Genomic DNA, 21,051 nt, shown 5'->3' with positions numbered 1-21,051 from the left:
TTCAGGGAACATTAATATACAACATTAAGGGCCCAAATGCACATTTTGTTAGACATGTTTTCACATCTGTGTGGTGTGATAAAAACTGCAGTGTGGGTAGTGGGTTGGGGGGTATACGTAACCCTTTCCTTGTGCCACAGAACCAACAAAAACCCCCACACCCTACCTCAAGGCCTAGGACAGAAGCTGCTACTGGCACCAGATGAGTAGAGCAAAAACTAGTGGTATGAAACTGCTTCTTTTAATTTGTGAAATTCATTAATTGTATTCCATTTCTGTTATCTATTTAAGCCTCTTGTTCATCCTACATAAAACAGTGCTTGGCATCTGTATATTAATTAAAAGTGGAAGAATTGGCCAGGCTATGTTTTCAACTGCCCCCATTTATCTTCCAACAACTGATAGGCAAAAATAGCTACATTTCTGATGCATTACTCAAGGATGCCATTCACAGAGCAGCATGAAAGAGTTGCTTCCTAGGGGTGCTAGCAACAAGCCTGCCAGAACTTCTGAAATGTTATCTTCAAACATATGCTTTCTGGTGTCAAATAAAGTACATATTTGTATTTAGATGTCATAGAATAATACAGCACATTAAAACTTACTTCCAAATATTAAGAGTTTAAAAATATATCCTACACAGGCGGAATTGTAAAATTTTCTAGCTATGTAAGTCAGATAAGACACCACTCAAACCAAATAACTTAATAGAATTAAACACACCACTGACCACCTAAGAGTTTGTTAGTTGTTAATGGTTTGGAAAATATAAGCATAGTTATAACTGACTTTCACTTCCCTTTTCAAAATATATGAAATATTATTGCAGGAGCCATGTGAGTTAGCCAGCATAATATGTATATGTATATAATATATACAGTATATAATTATATACTGCATCATTGTTAATTATATGTATAATATAATGATGTTATGGCTGGTGTCCAATGAAGTATGTCCGCTAGCACAATAATTTCCGCTTGCGGAATTGAACTTCCCCTTCCTCTCCTCTCCCTACGTCTCCTCCCCAAATCTGCTCCAGATGGTTGGGGGGAAACCCAGAACAAATTTAGGGGGTATGTGGGCAGAACTGAGGGGTGGGGTGTTCCATTTCACAGTGAAAATTACTTATGCTAACCAAAGTACTTTGATGGATACTTCTAAACATCCCAGCAGTGTAGCTTCCAGGTAGCTGAGTGATTGAGAGCAATGCCACAGCCCTCCTGGGGAGTGTTTTTGGCCATGCCCCACCTAAGCATCTCTAAAATCCTGATGCTCCACCCATAACATATAATTCTTATTATGCAAAAAGTGAACTCCTATTTACATGGAGGAAGCCTAAAAGGCCATTAATTTGGTGTAACTCATTCTCAAATTGCCCCCCTTAAAAATCAAATTCCCCCTGTGGCAATTCTTTTCTCTTTATTGAATGAATTTGGTTTCAGGACAATCTGTATTGCACTTGAATATGATTTTGGAATTGCAGACATTATTTAAAGAAACGGACACTTGGTGGAATATAAATGTATTATTTTTACATTTTGTTTTTAGGAAGTTATATATAATTGCCTACAGAGTTGTGTGAGCAGCATCAGGGAGCAAAGCCAGGGTGGCCAAGTTAAGGCCAGTTCAGTCATAGCTGCAGTGCCCTTAAAAGTTTACAATTTTTAAAGAGTTAAAGCCAAAGTATCAGAAAGGGAATACATACTGTTCAATGCCAGCTTGCTATAATGGTTGGAGTGTTGGATTAAACCAGGGGAACCCAGGTGCAAATCCTCACTCAGCCATAAAGCTAACTAGATGATCTAGGGCAAGTCATGCTCTCTCAGCCTAGCCTACCTCACAGGGTTACTGTGAGGATGAAATGGAAAGAGAGAACTGCCTTGAGCTTTTCTGGATGAAAAGTAGAATATTAAAAATTTATAATTAATACCAGGGAATGGAAATGACTGAATTTTGATTCTTGCAAGGTTTTTTTAAAAATATATCTAGGAATGATTTTTGTTACCTGCTTCATTTCAGTAAGTTATATAAGAAGAACAACGAAACTATAACAACTAACCTGGTTGTAAAGTGCACAGATATGTAACGCTGTGTTTCCAGAGGCATTTTGTGCTCCCATATCAGCTCCATAAAACAGAAAATGTTCTAAATGCTGGACGTGCCCATATCGACAAGCCTATGAACATAAAAGGTTGATATTTTAATTATGAGATCTACATTTTTAACATAATTCATTTCACTTATGCAGGTATTCTGAAGTTTTGAGAACATATTACTATATACAGTGAGGTGTATAGTATTACCAAGTGTGTTGTAAGCAGACTCCAAAATGCAGTGGTCACCTGCTGCCATTACAAAAAGTCCACATTTTCAGAAGTTGTGTACGGCTTGGTGGTGAAGTATCGACTTCAGTAGAGTTTCAACACCATACCATACACAGTTTTAACATACAGTTGCTTAAAAAAATTCTAGAATAATGATCCTAACCAGGGAAGCTTTTGATAGCATGATCTTTTTCAAGTGACAGGTTGTACTAAAGCAGTTTTACTCTAATTTTCCAAAAATTGTCAAGCCAGAAGACAGGGGTGAATTGTATGTTAATATCCTACAATATTACTAGGTTACACTGAAATAAAATGTTAGCTTGATCCTAAATATAGCACTTTAAAATAGTATAAAAATATAAAAGGCTCTAGATCTGTCTAGTCATTGAAAGAATAGGGAACGGTATAAAGTTTATAGGGAGAACATGCACTGTCTTCACACACACCCCAATGCCTCTGTCCCTGCACTTTCCACACCAACATTGAGTGAGAAGCGCTAAAAGAGGCTGAACCAGGAACCTTCCCCACAATCAGGAACCCTGATAATGTAGCCTAACATGCTTAGCAGGCTCCATCAGACCCTTCTGGTCAACTGGAAGGATTGGGAAGTGCCTTGTTTCCTGGTGGCAAGACACTAGCAGAAGCAGGAAAGGAGCAGAGCTTGTTTACATTTAACCATTGTTTGTTTCAAACTATGATTTAATGAGAACCTGCTTAGCAATAAAGCATCCAGAAGAACTCGAGAGAGAGAAAATAAACATCTATGTGATAGTGTATCCTCAAATGTCTCACTATCCAAAGGTTCTGAGCTATTCCTTTTGCTGTTCTCGTTCTCACTAAGAAATGATCTGGAAACAGAGGTTTCCCTCTTCAGCTAAAACGTCCCAGTCCTGAATTTGTTTTGCGCCTATTGCCCTTTGGGTACTCCTTCCTACATAATAATTTTTAAGGTGGGTTCTGTTTTCTACCAACTACTTGTAAGTTATTTGGCAAGTTTGGGGATCTAAACATAGTGGGCTTTATTTGTTTTTCAAGAGATAATTAAGTACGCCCCCCCTCTCAAAATCAGTTTTTACTGAGACTATCTTTCTCAACAGGCTTTTTACCTGCCTTGTTACAAGACTGTTCAGAAGCTCTTCAGAGGTTAGAAAGGCCACTGGGAACACCCTTAGAATTTTTCTAGATGATAATATTTTTTATTGTTGCTTGCCTTCTGACTGGATCTTCTTTTCCTCCAAAGGGAGGTATAAGGGGTTTTTCGAGGTGAGTGAGATTTTATTACAATTGCTGGCCTGAAAAGGCCGTATCACTCACTCTAAACTGTAACAACAACAATCTGGCATCTTTGTGCCTTTTTGACTCTGTGACTTTTAGCATACAGTAGCCTTTTCCCCAAGTTTTCTGCGTAGCCAAAGAAGCCAAAAGATTTTACCTTTCCCCCAAACCAAGTATACAATTTGCAGAATTTTATAAATTAATAATCAAAGGTGATGTTCCCACTGTTATTCCTACCATTATAATAATATTTTAGACATATATTTGAGCTCTTAATACAGAAAGAGTAACTATATACCCAGTGCTTTTTTCTAAAAAAAATAAATGTTTAGGGGTTCTCTCTTTTTTTACTCATATTGAAATATTGCCCCTCAATGTGGCCAAACTTAGATTCACGAAATGTTTAGGATTATGCATACCCCTGCATCCCCCCAGAAAAAAGCACTGTATATACCTACAAAATTATTATTAAAGTTAGTATTATAGTAAACTGAAGCTGAAAACTCCTGGGCATGCCAAATAAAATGTCAAGGCCACTAGATGGCACTAATGATCATACTACAAATCCAGTTTTTAAGGGATGTTGAGAAATAGCTAAACTTATTATAAAAATTATTATAAATGACTTGCCTTACAAATACCACAAACCAAATACAAACTACAAAAACGTGCATTGACAACAAATTTTACTAATATGTACAAGAGTTGTGTGTGTTATAAATTATTGCAAGTAAAACACATTTTCATATACTGCATATGTATGCTATATAAGTGACTGATTCTGTGGAGAAATTGTGCAAAAATTAGAAAACAGCCCACAAGACAATCAGCTGACGATTTGGTCTTGAAGAACACTCTGAATGGCCATTTCAAAGGCTGAGCATTTGCCAGTTTGATTTCAAACCATGGGGGGGGGGAGGGAATCACCTGACTTCAGGGAGATGAAATATCTGCCTTTCAGATCCAGTTTCCCACCCCTGTTCTGGAAACTTTAATAACATTTTTAGGATGCTGCATGTCCTAGGTCATATCCAGAGCATCCATTTAATTCAAATGTAAGGTACATAACTTCCCCCAGAGAACTCTGGAAACTGCAGTTTAAGGTGCTAGGTATTGTGCCCTTGTGAAGGGAAACTGCAGTTCCCAGGATTCTTCGTGGGAAGCTATGTACTTTAAATGTGTGTTAAATGTATGGTGTGGATGTGACCATAGCTAGAATTTTCCAGCCTGTTAAAAACTGATTTGCTGGAGGTCTGCTGAAGATGCAATGCCATCTACCTAAAATTTGCATTTCTGGAAAGTATTACCTGCTTTTTTGTTGTTGTTTTTTTAAAGGATCAAACACAATTTTTAAAAAGCCATCACTTAAAACAAAGAAAAGCATATCCTAAATTTCTCCTATGATACCCTCAACCCTTAGGTTAAAATACTACTCCAAATTAAATTAGCATGAATTAAAGTTATCTACAGACACCTCTAGTGGGACCGATTGTGTTATATCCATCTTTATATAAAATGAGATAGGAAAGCTTCTTGTCTCTATGTAGAACTGCAGGTACAGGTAAGAATAAACAATGCTTTTAGAAAAATTTCTAGAAGGCAAGTGGTGACTGAAGGCTCCTTCACTGTGCCAAGATATTTCACACCTACCACAACAGATAAGACCAAATGGGATTGCATTACAGTCTTCTGAATGATGACTTTCCCCCCTATTGAGCCTGTACTCTTCAATTAGCCCACATTCTTGATGTAAACCAACCTGATTTGTCTCCGATTACAACTACAAAAGACTGCTTTTGATTTCTTATGATAGTTCCCAGTGCAAACAAAGGCCCTGAGGTGCACACAGGGCCTTTTGAAAAGGAAATTATGAATTAATATATCAGGTTCAGCCAGTGTAAGAATTCACAATGAAGCTATGTGCAGATAGAAAGACAGAGAAAACTAACTCAAGGCTTGCCACTACTGTAAGTGCCAGTGATGGGCTGTGTTTGGAAGCCGGAAGAACAGCAGTGACCTGCACAGCTGCACAGACTGCGACCCATCCTCATAGGGGTTTCCCCACCTGTCTTAGGGACTCCACTCTGGATTTGTGTAGGGTTTACTCCTTAGCCTTTCCTTCTCCCGAAGATATCCCATATAGCAGGTTTAGGATCAGAGTTTTCCTTCTCCTAGATGGGCTACCTTCCCCAGTTAACTAGCCCCATCTGCCCCTCACTTCCCTCTACAGCTTGTGCAGAAACCTCCTTCTTGACTGTTAGGCCCAGTCTTGGTCTCATCTGCTCAATCTGCCAGAGCCTGTCTTCACCTGCAGGGGAAGTTCCTAACTCACCAAGGGTTTCAGACCCATCAGCAGACAAACTATCCTCAAAGAAACACAACATGTCTCCCACCAGAGGTAATACCCCTCCATCAATTTTTCCATTTCTTACCAAAGAAAAAACCATGCACACCTTCGCAAAGCCACACAATACAGAAGAGAGATGAGTGAGGCATAAAAGCTGCTTATGCACCAGTATGCCACACTCCTTCCACATAAAGCCAAAGGGCCAAATTGCATGTTATCTTCAGCACACAACCTCCATGTCCAATACATAATTTTAAAAAGGGACTATATGGTCCCATTTCCCCAACCCCAACTTGATCAACTATTAAAACTGGCCTCAAAGGCCACCTGGAGTAAAATATGAAGTGGGGATTGGAGACAGGACTCTTTATGTTTTGGCACCTCACCTCAGGAGCTCCCTTCATGTAAGTTTGCCTGCTGCTGTCGTTATGCACAGCAGTTAAGTTTTAGATGAAAACTTTTCTGTTGTTGAGTTCTTTTAGCTGGAGAAGGCAACTGTTGCTTTTATGGTGGTAATTGCCTGCTATGATTTCTAAAGAGTGGCTAGCAAATTATTCAAACAAATAAACAATATGGTTCTAAGATGGCGAATACATTTTGAGTCCAACAAACAAAGTGACCCACATTTCCCCATTCTGTTATGAATCCCTTCTCTGGAGTTTGGTAACACTAATTACTATATGTTTGGCACTCATTTAGACATGACTCTCCCAGACTACTAGCATTTCTAGCACTGAAAGCAGTGAAGACACACAGTTATGGATGCTATGGAGATGAACAAATTGTAGCATTGCCTAATTAATATTGAATTATTCATTCCACTGAGTAGCTCAAGAGGGCACCAGAAGCACTGCTATGAAGGAAGATCCAGAAAGCTTCACCATTCTAATGATAGTGCAGATGGTTCCGCCTGCTAAATACTGTATTGAACCCTGTTCTATTGCAATTATTTCAGAGCTTCATTCGCAAAGTGAGGGAGGCCGTGATTCTTAGAGCTTTATGTACTATTTGGCTGCACATAAAGTGTAAATTTAGAGACTGGTTTAAAAACAAAGGATCCAAAGGGTCAAATTTCCACTGCGACACATACAATGATCACAGCACCTGGCATGTCAGGAAATGCGTTTTTTCTCATGTCATTCCTTATCGATAATCTACATCATTTTGCCCACATAAATAAGGTTCAGACACCTTTTTGCATTCTAGTGGCAGAATTAATTATCAAGAAAAGTAGACCAAAAATCTGAAAGAAGGAAAAGCATTTTAAACTATTTTAACTTATTTTATGTGAACATTTTAAATTATTTTATGTGAACCGCCCTGAGACCTTCAGGTATAGGGCGGTATAGAAAACAAACAAACAAACAAACAAGAGTTGTACCATGTATTTTATTCATTTCAATATTTGATTTGAAAGGATCACATTTGATGAAGCCAAAGAAATTACTCAACCAACTTCACATCACAAAAGTGAATTCTTTTGTACTCTTAGCTACTGTTATTTCTTATTGGCACAATCTCCCTTCTTCTTCTTTACTGCAAGTGTCCCAATTTTTGAGCATCCATTATATCATTACCTGAACAAAATCACATGGCTTATCACAGCCAAGAAGATGAAATGACAGTTGGGGAAATGGGGCTGAAGACATCAAGAAAAAAAGAAAGGGGAATATCACACAAAAGGGCAGCACTGAAAGAACATAAATGTATTCACATTGAGTGCCAAAAATCACCCAAAACTGGCAACAGCCACAGAAATTACTACAAATGATGTAAGTAGGCTCAGCTCTGCTCTAATTGAAATGGCTTACCAAAATAGAGTAATGTCTGTACAAAACTAAAGCAGCGACCATGTGCTTGGTGTAGGTTGTTGGAGATCTGGATGCTGGTTGGTGTAGGTTGTTGGAGATCTGGATGCTTCTAATAATATTTTAAGATTACAGAAAAATAATTCTCACTGTGCCAGGGGTAGAGGAAGGGGGGTATAGTGGAGGCAGGCTACCCCGGGTGTCACCCCTGAAGGGGGTGACAAAATGCCGGGCGGCACTCACCGCGGGGCCTGCAGCGCGCCCAAGCCATGCGTCTCTCCTGGGAGTGACGTGGTGGCTTGGGCGCCTACAGGCTCCGCACTGTCCCAAACAGTCTGCCTGCCACGTCCTCCTCAGCTGTAGGGTGGCTGAGTGGGAGGAGGCAGGCAGACTCCTTGGAGGCCCTGCGGAGCGTCCTGCCCCGGCTCGCCCCACCCTGCGGGTGGCTGGCCCCACCCCTGGGCGCAGGGCACGCGCACCGCCCCAGGCACCCAATCGGCTTGCTCCACCGCTGCACTGTGCACCTGGACTTATCTTAATGCACCAAAGTTAATCTTTCCTACCTGGTGAATCTCTTGCCATCCATTTTCATCTTTGCAACCTACAGTAGCATGTTCATGAAGCAAGAGCTCGCAACAATATGGATCTCCTCCAACTATGGCAGTGTGATACAACGGTGTCAGTCCACAGCTGTCTTTATAATTGGGAGATGCTCCAAGCTCTAAGAGGGTCTGTAAGTAATGATAGGTTTTGAAGAATTAGACTAATAACTAAACAAAGATCTGCAGATACTATGGTTCTTATTTCTGCATAAGGCTGTACATATACTCTTAAAAAAACAACGAATATCATGCAGGGGAGGAGAGGGAAGGTCGGTCGGTCAGCCAAGCAGACATGCTTGTGCTGACAGAATGTTTGTTTCAGTGCAACACTGAATTCCTTGCAAAGGTTTAATGAAGTTTGGGATTTTGTGATAATGGCAAAACATAACATCATATATTTGACCAAGAATGGCAGGTGACCATAGAAACAGTATTGTCAACAAAATCGTTACCTCCAACAGCACATTCAAGTAGGTTTTGAATTTTTCTAGAAGAAATGTTTTTCTTTTGTCGATCTATATTTAATGTATTTACTTTGGGATTAGAGTTTTGTTGATTATTGCAAAATGTTGTTAAGTAAAACAAAACATTAAATAAATTAATATCCGAAAATGTGTAACCTAGCACCTTTCTGACCTAGTAGGTCCCTCATCAGGAAATTTCAAAATACAGATGCTTATTCTTCTGTTCCACTGTTTAAACAACATGGCCAAAACTCCAACAAATTAAGAAATCCATGCACATTAAGTTTAAAGGGCAAACACTACAAAAGATAGTAACCCGCTGAAACGGATATTCTCTTCTAAAGTCAGATAAATGGCTGTAGCTCTATTCCCATTTTGCACAAACAGGTATTACCTATCAGGCAACAAGGTAAAGTTTCACCACCCTTTTTATTTCCACCAAAATGAATTCTTTGTTGAAAGCCAATCTTGGAAGTCCGAAGCCAACAAAAGAAACCTTTGAGTGAATGTAGATTAAAAGATCCATTAAGGATGCTGATAATTAACTCAAGCATTTTCCTTCGTACACTCTTCTATATAAAACAATGCATAATGGACATAACATATGAATTACCTTCAGGGTAAGTTGGTTCTTGGCTCTAGCTGCTTTGTGTAATGCTGTCATGCCATCTTTAGCTCTGAAATCTAAATGAGCTCCTCCATTTTTCAGGGCTTTGATAACTTCAACAGTATTGCTAAGTTGAGCTGCCAAAGTCAGTGGGGTTTCTAAAGCGAGAAAGAATGAAAAGAAAGAAATAATTATGCAACTCCTCTTAAGTCATATAAAGCATATAAATTCAACTCACTTCATATCCACTAGACATTTCTTCATCGCAATTTACTAAAGATGTGTGTATTTTCTGCTAAAACGTGAGAATTATTTACTTCATACCTCCACTTTCCAAGTCATGATAGTTAGGATCAAGTCCCCGGTCCAGCATCTTTGTTAGTTTTTCAACAGACAGGTGGTGAACGTGGTCCATACATTTTCGAAAATTAGCCTGAAAGATAGCATTATGTGAAATATTTTACTATTGTAAAATATAGAGTTTAGTTATAAGCAACAATCATCATCTAGTGTGTATCCAAAATCATGAATAAAAGTATGCATATGAAACACACCTTACTGCCCATTTACTTTTGGTTTATTATTTTACTATTTTTTAGATTTTATATCTCACCCTTCCTCCAAAAGGAGACCAGGATGATATGTGTTAAACACCTATGCATAGGAATCTATTTCATTTATACATCTTTGTGTGCACACATATTAGTAAATGGTGGCAAGTGCAAGGTAAAGGTAAAGGTACCCCTGCCCGTACAGGCCAGTCTTGACAGACTCTGGGGTTGTGCGCCCATCTCACTTAAGAGGCCAGGGGCCAGTGCTGTCCGGAGACACTTCCGGGTCACGTGGCCAGCGTGACAAAGCTGCATCTGGCGAGCCAGCGCAGCACACGGAAACGCTGTTTACCTTCCCGCCAGTAAGCGGTCCCTATTTATCTACTTGCACCTGGGGGTTGGCAGGCGCTGGGACCAAGCAACGGGAGCGCACCCCGCCGCGGGGATTCGAACTGCCGACCTTTCGATCGGCATGCCCTAGGCGCTGAGGCTTTTACCCACAGCGCCACCCGTGTCCCTGCAGTGCACTGCAGGCTTAAAATAACGCCTACCCAGGGCGATAGTGTTAATGAAGCCCATGCAGAGCTTGTCTGAGGCCTAGGACAGGAGTCTTGTTCTTGGCTTGACAATGTAAGTCCAGCAGGTTCCTAGCATGGCCCCTGGGCTGGCCTAGCCCTCCAGGGCACAGGCCAAGTGTACCTGGCTGCCCCTTACCCGGGCCTGGTGTTAATGCTCTGTCATAGCCTTCAACAATCCTTCAATATATTAATGATATTAGCCTCTTAATGTTTCACCAGATCAACTAAATAAATGAAAAAAAATGTGCATAGTATCAGGTCTTATTAACAGCCTGGTTGCTATCTGCATTGTAATTTCCTTAGCTTGTTCCTATAATCGGGGGGGGAGGGTAACAAAAGTCGATAAAATACACCTTAAATGACATTTTCTGCTAGTCTTTATTCTTACCACATTAGAGGCTCTTCACTTAGACATACCTTTGTGTGGAGCTTGGCTAGCTGCTTTTCATCAAGATTAAATTGTCTGTACACTCTTTTCTTATACCGAAACTGAAATGGCAACATTATTTGAATGTTACTTTTCATTTTAGAAATATTCTAGAAAAAGAATAGTTATGATGACTATTATTTTAAAAAGCAACCAGGTAAATGTTAATATGCTTTGAAGGGTCAGTTTCCATAACATTCAAGATATTGGGACAACCAACAGAATGCTTATGAGTTAATTTAGACAGTACACAAAATCATATTTCTGTACTTACAAATTAACCATGGTTTAGAACTGCTTGTCAGCTTTCATTTTCCCCCCAGTTCCTTTCTCTATGTGCATCTGTCTGTAGAAGCACTTCAGGTATCACAAGCCATAGTCTACACAAACCATAGTTTGGGAACTTACTTCAACCATGGTTTCCTATTCTATTTTGCTGGCTAATCACAACGTATTATTAATCACACCAAACAATATCTTAGCATGAACTGAACTTATAAATGTCAACTATCATGGGTGCATGTGCACCCATTAAAAACAGCAGGCCTTTAAAATGCCCAACTATAGTTGATTGCGCCCTATATACTGTATTTTTCCATGTATAAGACTATTTCCCCCCAAAATTTTAAAGATTAAAATTGGGGGTCATCTTATACACAGAATGTTGCAAGTGTTTATTTCTTAATTTTGGGCTCAAAAAATAGGGGTCATCTTATACATGGGAGCATCTTATACACAGATAAATAGGGTATTTTATTCAGTTTCTTAAAAAGTATATGTTTAGGCATACATACGCTATGGCACTTTTCATGAGGAATTCTTATGCATAAAGAACACTATGAAACTTCAAAGTTTGGGTATATTCCTTAAGCAGAAATTTAGGGCAGCACTGCAATAGCACAGGAAAAATTGGTATCAGATGGGTTCAGTTTCTTTCCCTGTTGTTCCTTTTTTTCTCATCTCTCCTGTGTTATCACTTTAGACCAGGGATGAGCAGATAAGTCTGTTTCAGGTCTATATCACTTTTGTGTGCGTTCATTCATTACTTGTTCTGTCCCATTTCTGCATTAAAATGTGCTTTAAAAAATGGTTCAGCACAAAACGCACATCTAAATACATAGTTTAACCTTTCCACAAGATTCAAATTCCTAACATATTTTCTCCTAAAATACACATTAAAAAAAACCCTTTTGGTGCACGTGTGTTTTAACTGAAAACTACATAGCAAGATTCAGTGTGAACTCTGAAGGATAACAGTCTTCAAAACTGTACATTAGTCCAGGAGATAATGCTCCAATTCGGTCTGGATCATAATTCACAACGAATGAATTCCACGAGATCCATACTCTAGACACAAAGAAATGGGTGCTGCTGCAAATAGATGGCTGCATTCTAGCCCAACAGTAAGAAACTAATTGTTTGTGATCACCCAGAATAAACTGAAATTCCGGTCCATAGGAGAATATAGTTAACTCCTTCATAAGGACATGGAATTGTAAGGTTTTGTCATTTTGTATTCAAAGATTAGAAAAGAAATGCTTTTTAGAATACACCTGCTCTAGTCCCCTGAGGCGTGGCCTGTCAACTCACATAATTATATCTCAAATTTGAAAGCAGTGGAGTTCTATATTCTTGTACCATTCTTCTTTTAAAAATAACCTCACTTCCCCCACCCCAGATTTCTTCATTAAACTATACAGCAGTTGCTGTTCATGCTCTCAACATGTTGCAATTTCCCCAAAACGTGTAATTATACATTGGAACCAAAGTCAAAAATAGACTTCTGTTTACTAAATGAAATTCAAAAACTACTATGCACAGATGATGAAGAAAAGGAAGATTGCTAGACATGTTGATGAGCAAAATTGCCATCCTTAATCATTTACTTCAATTCTGGAGGGAGAGAAATGACCGTTAGTGTTGCCAATGTTTCCTTTTAAAAATAGTCTTGCTGCCCCATTCTCTTTCTTCTTCCCATCTCTTCCCCCTTAGGAAAGAAGACTTAGTCCAGGCATTCCTTCCTCATCCCCTAGCAAATTAACTCCGTGACAGTTGTGTCTAGAAGCAATACTACCAAAAGGTAACTGAGCAACTCTTGCTTGTGTTTTTCAAGTGAGACCCTCCTGACCCACAATTGGCTGCAGCCTCTGCTAGGGAAAGCTAACTAGGGCAACCTGGTAGGGAAGCTGCTCTATAAGTAAGAGAAATTCAGCTGATGAAGCATCTTGGTCCCACTGACAAAGCAAACACAAGGTAACAAACAGAGTTGACAGCTGTGTGAGAAGGGCAGCATGGACTATGTTTCCCCCCTTTTGACCTAACAAATCCCATGCACCAAAGTAATTCTATTCAATATTGACAGGTATGCAAGTAGAAAGTAATGTACAAATATCCCGTCTGCTAGACATTGAGCTCTTGGACCTCAGGGGACTAGTTCACTTCTGTTGGCCAAGTTGGCTGACCTGGAGAAGCTCAGAGTTGTTGATGGATGAAGCCTTCAGGGAGGCAATAGTAGCATCCCACTCCCAGGATCTTAGGGAGTGCAATGTTACTCTGAGGAAGAAGGGACCTACTCCTTGAGAGACTAACAGATACCCTCTCACAGTGAGAAATTTTCTGGGGGAGCAGGAAGCTCCTTGTAGTGTGGAATATCATCATCATTAGTGGCATAGATAAATTGGGTTGGTGACAAGCAGGCACACTGAATGATTATTTGCCTGCCTGGGGCTGAGGTTGAAGATGTCGCACATTGTTTAGAACAGATAACCTGCTAGGTAGGGCTCAGGAAGAGTCAATGGTCACAGTGTATGCTGGCACTAACAGCATGGGGAAATGTGGTTGTCCTGGAAGCAAAATTTAGAGTACTTTGTCAAGGATTACCAAAGAGCAAGAGACATTCTTGACAAGATCCTGTGTAAATGCCCATCATATTAACTCCATTATTTCAATTGTAACTTTTCTCAGATCCTCTCTCTCCCCACTCAAAACAGCTTCAGCGTACCAGGATGTGAGTCTTCTGTATATACGTTATACAAGTACCTTAGGGTGAAGGGCAGTTAATAAATTAAAATCAACAACAACCTTCATACTGTTGGTACACAAACCTTAAATAAATGATGGTTCATTAAAATACCTCTAAGGTTGGAACACCCTTGTTTACAGGTTGTGGGTATTCCATAAGAAGTCTTTCTTCATCCAGAAATTTCCCATCTCTCCCATTGTTCGCAGGCTGAAACAAGCCATAATTGAGAACATCTTTCAAACTTTGATTCAATGTGCAAAGAATTCGCTGCTTTGCTACCCATACAGAAGCTTCAGGATTAAATCTAATACACTTCTGAAAAACACAAAAAGTAGAAAAGGCAATTAATACACACAAAACATAAATCAATTCACATAAATTATCAGGGCTGCTACATAAGGTGAGTACCTCTTTAATTATTTAATATAAATGCTGATGCTTTATATAAAACAAACAATCTTGTCCATCCCACAAGAGATAAATAATGGCATATTTCATATCTTTCTCCTTTACCTAGACATATCATATTTAAACTTTCTGAGTCACATCAGATGCTATTAAATGCAATATATGAACATTTTCAGTATACAAGCATTTCCATATGTAAACTAGACAAACATTGTGATATGGTGACTACAATGATGCAGTTCATATGTAATATCAGGATACCATAATTGAGTGGTAGCCAAGGAAAAGGGAAGTCTGTACTTATTGTCCAAATCTGCCAAGCAGCAAGTACGCAGATGCACCAGCTCATGACTAAAAGTTGCACCACCAGCTATAGTTGAGCATGCATCTACATACAGCCCTCCTTGTTCTGCTGCTGCCATTTAACTGTGGTCTGCTAACAAGGCTTGTGTGCCCACAGAGACTGCAACTGATTTGAATTGACATTGCAGTATACACTCATGACATTATGAGCTGCATTGGATATATTATGTGTACAGATGGTCATCCATTTGGAATACTATAAGTGCTTACAAATTTCTGTTTAAGGAATAGTAGGCTGTGCTTTAGGTTCTGCTAATTACTTTTCAAACCAAAATTGAAGAAATACTGCTAATGATATAGCAGGAAAATATACAGCTGAGCAGATGCTGCAATAATACGTATCACACATTAATGCATTTATCAATGAGATGATTGCTCATGAATACAGATGTAAAGCTGTCTCCAAAATGCTTCTCTGTATTGATTTGTTTCAGAGTGCCTTTCAGTAGCAGAATTATAAGAAATGTCCTTTGACATTGGTATAAATACTCTGCCTCAAGTTTTTACATCATAGATGGATAGTGAGAGATGTGAAGCTTAAAGCATAAAATGGGAATTAACTTGAAATAAAATCAATGGAAATTAAAATATTTCATTTTTAATTTTCATTATTTATAATAATTATCCTTGGTTGTTGTTTTTTAATTGTTGTTTCTGGGTGCTGTATCCAGTGTTAGTCCTACTCAGAGCAGACCCTTTGAAGTTAAGGGACATGACTAACTTAGGTTCAGTAATTTCAATGGGTCTACTCTGAGTATAATTTAGTTAGCTACAACCCATTCATTTTAATAATTAATTGTTCATTAAAACAAGTTAATAAATACTAAAAAATTTGTAGCAGTAGGCCATTAAGGAAACTGCTGCTGAAATTACACACACACACACACACACACACACACACACACACACACACCACAATTAATAGGGTTTTTTTTATACTTGTCACATGTTAAGTGAATGTAACTATCAATTTTACACCCAAAATCTGGCAATGTAAGAAGTCTAAGTACTCTTTCATTTGGGACTCTATGATATTTCCAGCACTGCCTGAACTGTTGTCCTCTTTCCCTGCACATCCAGTAGAATTCTGGTAAATCAGATGCCCAGAGAAGGAGTTCCAAGTGAGAGAAAAAAAAAAAAAAATTTCCTTCCAGTAGCACCTTAAAGACCAACTAAGTTAGTTCTTGGTATGAGCTTTCGTGTGCATGCACACTTCTTCAGATACACTGAAACAGAAGTTGCCAGATCCTTCTATATAGTGAGAAGGTGGGGAGGGGTATTACTCAGAAGGGTGGTGGGAATGGGTGATTGGCAGATAGCTGTGATGAGCCTGTTGACGACTCTTAACTACTGCAATAGGTCTTACAGGAAAAAGCAAGGGGTGAGAAGGTGAAAAATGGCTTTGTCATGTATAATGAGATAAGAATCCAATGTCTTTGTTCAGACCAGGTCTCTCCATGGTTTTAAGTTTGGTAATGAGTTGCAATTCAGCAGCTTCTCTTTCCAGTCTATTTCTGAAATTCCTTTGTAGTAAAACAGCTACTTTGAGATCTTGTATAGAATGTCCTGGGAGATTGAAGTGTTCTCCTACTGGTTTCTCTGTCTTGTGATTCTTGATGTCCGATTTATGTCCGTTTATTCTTTGGCGTAAGGTTTGGCCTGTTTGTCCAATATAGAGAGCTGAAGGACACTGTTGGCATTTGATGGCATATACAATGTTAGACGATGAGCAATTAAATAGTCCCGAGATGGTATGTGTGATGTTGTTGGGGCCAGTAATGGTGTTGTCCGGGTGTATGTGGCAGCAAAGTTGGCATCTGGGTTTATTGCAGGCTCTGGTGCCAGTGTCCGTGTTACGTCTGGTTGTAGTATTATTGTGGGTGAGAGAAGTTAGCCAGCAGGTGGTAGCTTTCTAAATCAGTCATAATCAGCAAACTGGCAGCTCTGCTGCTCCTGGCCTGCTGCTGCACCACACACCAAAACCAGAAACCTTAAATACTCCTGGGAAATGACTTGATGTGATGACATTCTCTTTCTTCCATTTCCAAGGGCATTCCATGGGAAAAGGAAATGGTTTTGATTTAAATAGGATAAGTATATGGCTGGATCCACAGAACTGTGACAGGAGAAAGACTAGGCAGTTTTGCCTGAGGATGAGCAAGCTTTACGCAAGCTATACATATAACTTAGTTTTACATTAAACTTGTATATCATGTTCCACTTCCTCACATGGTAGAGGATTTGATTTTTATCTTACCTGCGGGAACTACCAGCAAAAAGAAAATAATAAGTGGAAGAGGAACTTTGGATTCCAGCCTAGGCTTTCTACCTTCCTCAAATATGATTTTCACCTTGGCATACATATTGAACAGCCCTTATTAACTTCCAGGCAGGCAGTCCATTTAATGTAGTGATATATGAATATGTTTGCTGGCAGACATAACCCTTCCATGGAATAGCTGTGTCTAAACTACAGGAAAAAAATGTTTGACATGGCCAGTGAACTACTATCAGTGTCTGCAGGCAAAAGAGAGAGTAAAACAATGTCAATTACTATTCGAGAAAGAAATTCCACTGACAGTGGATAGGACAGCAGAACTGTGGTTAGGTGTTTTGAGTACGTTACACAGTACAGTAATATTAATAAGAAGAATAACAATTGTGTTACAGTATCTGAATCGTCTTGCTTGAAGAACAACTGTGGCATGGAAACTGTGTGGCTACTAACTTTCCAGTGTGATGGCTGCTCAGATATAATCATTGTAATTTAGAGAGCAGTGCAAGTTGAATTATAACATGCTGCTTAGAAAACATGCAGTCTTTTTAAAGGTTAAGTACAACTTATCAGGCTTTTCTCAAGTAGTAAGAGACTGCAAAATAAAAAAATCCATCTACATCAACTGTTGTAAAATCTGGCATGGAATTAAGTTGAAGATTTGTAGAATGACTGGCTAAACTATTGGGGTGACATTCAACTAAGTTTTACTCAGAGTAGACTCTGAACATGCCTAAATTAAGCCCCTTAATTTCAGTGGGCCTACTCTGTTAAAGATTGATTAAATATCATATTTGTTATTAAGATATAAGGTCACAAATCATGAATATACAAAGTGGTCAAAGGAGAGTCTTAGAGCAAGTAAGCCTATAGCACCCCAGGGACCAGTGGCCATCAGCACCATTTCAGGATGTGCTGTTCTCAACTATAACTGCTCCATAGCTTCTGCAATAATGGGGACCAGCCCCTCCCCCACCCAGCTTGGGTTGCAGCATGACAGCTGGTCTCCGGACTGGAACAGGCTGCACACAGAAGCTGCCAAGTATCTGTATCTCTGAATGGTAGATGATAGTGCTGGTGAAGGGGCCCTACTATGCAGTAGCAGACCAGGATCTTGACCTGCATGGAATGTGCAATGCTAGCCTGAAGCACTGGAAGCCTTGCCCATTCAACTCCCAGTGTATTTGAAAAGCACTGATAAACTAGGAGCCCTGCGGATCGTATTCCTTTTGTCCCACCAGAACTACTACCAAAGGAGGTAACTGCTTACAGTTGAAAATTTTACATCAGGAGCAACTGGGGGGCAGGGGCAGTGCAGGGCCACACTGCAGTCCTGCCAACAGCAGGGTCACTGATGCCTAACTGGGCAGTGGGGGGCTTTGCAGGCACACTGACAGCTGAAAGAGATTGGCTTCACCACTGCACCCATTCAGCCTCTACCTTGCCACTGCTGTGTCCCTGCATCAGTGGCAGATTTGAGTACTACAGCATCTTGTGCAAGGCCAAAATTTGGCACCCCACCCAATCCAGTCCTCGTGCTGTTATACCAAAGGCAGGGCTGGGAAAGCACTAACTAGGCTTTGGGAAGGAAGACTCTAGGAACTGCCAGAGCCCTTGTGCCTCTTGTCCAAAGCCACACTAGGTTTTGAGACAGCACCCCATCAGCTCAGCTCTCAGTGCATTCACACCACTTAAAGGTAAAGGTAAAAAGGACCCATGACCATTAGGTCCAGTTACGGACGACTCTGGGGTTGCGGCGCTCATCTCGCTTTGCTGGCTGAGGAAGCCGGCATACAGCTTCCGGGTCATGTGGCCAGCAGAGCAGAGCAGTACCTATTTACCTACTTGCACTTTAACGTGCTTTCGAACTGCTAGGTTGGCAGAAGCTGGGACCAAGCAACAGGAGCTCACCCTGTCGCAGGGATTCGAACCACCAACCTTCCGATCGGCAAGCCCAGGAGGCTCAGTGGTTTAGCCCACAGCGCCACCCGCGTCCCTGCACACCACTTACACAGCCCTAAATCCTCCCCAGCCTGCACCATCCCTGTCAGGAAGATAATGGCACAGCATTGCCATGCCAGCGACTCCTGCTCCTCAGCAAGAGAGGTCACCAGATATTACCTCTACGTGATCTAACAAGTCAGAGCCATTTGATTCCCATTAAATGGAATAACCAGGGAAACAAGGGGGGTTTGATTTAAATCAAATCGATTTAAATCACTAGTCAGTAAGATTCGATTTAAATCATTTATTTTTTTATAGAAAGACTTATTCTTGCTGGTGTCATCTTAATATTTACAACTAGAGGAAGGTTTCATTTTTGGAATAATAAATTTTCAGAGCAGTTTTTACAGTTATATCAAAAATTACTGATTTGCTTATACTATTAGAAATACATAGACAGATAATTATGAAATTATTGTGAAGTTTAATAAGTTAACTGTTTATATTTGGACAACTTTTCTACTGTGCTTTATTGGAAGGAGAAAAACAATCATATCCTTAATAACAATTTAAGCAATTTATTTAACTGATGTGGTTAAACAATTAAAAAAAAAACCTTAGACTGAGTTTTAGCACACATGAAAAACTTAAAACAAATCCTTATTTCCTGATGAACAGCCTTTGGACTATAATGTAACTTAAAGAGAAAACTATCTTTAGAAAGATTTTCCTCCAGAAGCATTTTATTTTAAAAATCCAATTTAAATTTTAAAAAATCGATTTAAATTAAAAAAACCTAAAAAAACCCACATTGCTTTTTATCCACCCTGCAGTGAAATGGCTGTGGACCGATTCTCTTCTTTTCACTCTCTTGTCCAGCCACATCACCAATGTATGGGAAAGAAAACAGACACAACATGCCAGATGGTACTTCTCTACAGACAGCAGCAAATGAGCAACACATTCCCTGTCTCAGGCCGGAACCTGGAATACCCCTATGCCTCTGGGGCAAACACTGAACTCTCAGCATCAAACTAGATATGGAAAAAAGGAACCACAATTGTTTATTCATGTGTTTCCTCATTCACATATAAAGCATATGAGGATCCAATTTTTTTACATTAAAAGGGGTGCAGAGATGAAGACACTGCTTGTCCACAGTCAATTACTTCAAATCTGGGAAAAGCGGGGAAATGTACTACTAGTAGGAGGCAAGGCAGGAGAAGGATTTAGCTCCCTAAACCTATGTGCACCTTTTAATGTTAAAAAAAAACAAAACCCACCCAGATCTGTCATATCTAATTTGACTCTCAGATTCTGCAGCACTGAATGCAACCTAAGAGATAAGACACTGCTTTTAGCTAGAAGAGAGCACTCATTCTGTCTACATCAACATAATTTACAGTATATTTTCCAGACTAACCATTTTAGTCAAAAAAGGGAAAAATAATGAAACAATGTGGTAGAATAGCAGATGATATTATAATGTGTCACATCTACCAGATAGTTGTAAAATGCAAATGTAGGCAATTGGAAAACTGTTTCCAGAGAATTAATGGTGATCTAGCATAGGTCACTGTTCCATGCAAAGGCAATAATTAACTCCTGGCAAGTACTCAAGGCTAAAACTGGTAAAGTGAACATAAGAGATTAAAATGGTGTCGGGATTTTGTAGTCCCACTACCCTGTGTACTTTGGCGTCTCACTGGTTTCAATGGGAGAGTTATACACATGCCCAAATCTCCCTCTCTGAAATCAATAAGACTAAAAAACACTTAATTGTGCCCTCCACTTATCCCCCAGTTTACTGTGAATTTAGTTTCAAGTCCCCAACCATGCCTGTATTGAATAAAACCAAATGTCACTACAGTGGAGCCTCGGGTTACGTTGCCTCGGGCTTATGTCACCCTCAGCTTGAGATGGGTGCAAACCCGGAAGTCCCAGAACAGGTTACTTCCAGGTTTGCGCCATTTGCACACGTGCAGAAGCACTAAATCGTACTAAATTGCACGTGCACAGACGCGACGCTTTGGGTTGCGGCGTTTTTGGGTTG

At 39.8% G+C, this 21,051-nt stretch overlaps 1 protein-coding gene across 7 annotated transcripts in view; it reads right to left on the bottom strand.

Annotated features, from left to right (window-relative positions):
- The window catches only part of SHANK2 (SH3 and multiple ankyrin repeat domains 2), a 343,276-nt gene that overhangs the window by 275,240 nt on the left and 46,985 nt on the right, over positions 1–21,051 (bottom strand). For all 7 annotated transcript variants that reach the window (XM_053388521.1, XM_053388455.1, XM_053388493.1 and 4 more), the window contains exons 3-8: positions 14,120–14,323; positions 10,977–11,048; positions 9,755–9,863; positions 9,437–9,588; positions 8,321–8,488; positions 2,063–2,179 (exon numbers count right to left, since the gene is read on the bottom strand). In XM_053388521.1, coding sequence (XP_053244496.1) covers positions 2,063–2,179; positions 8,321–8,488; positions 9,437–9,588; positions 9,755–9,863; positions 10,977–11,048; positions 14,120–14,323 — 822 coding nt within the window. The remainder of the gene's footprint in view (positions 1–2,062; positions 2,180–8,320; positions 8,489–9,436; positions 9,589–9,754; positions 9,864–10,976; positions 11,049–14,119; positions 14,324–21,051) is intronic.

This window comes from Podarcis raffonei, chromosome 1, assembly GCF_027172205.1.
Source record: "Podarcis raffonei isolate rPodRaf1 chromosome 1, rPodRaf1.pri, whole genome shotgun sequence".
NCBI lineage: Eukaryota > Metazoa > Chordata > Lepidosauria > Squamata > Lacertidae > Podarcis > Podarcis raffonei.
This window is presented reverse-complemented; position numbering and strand designations above follow the sequence as displayed.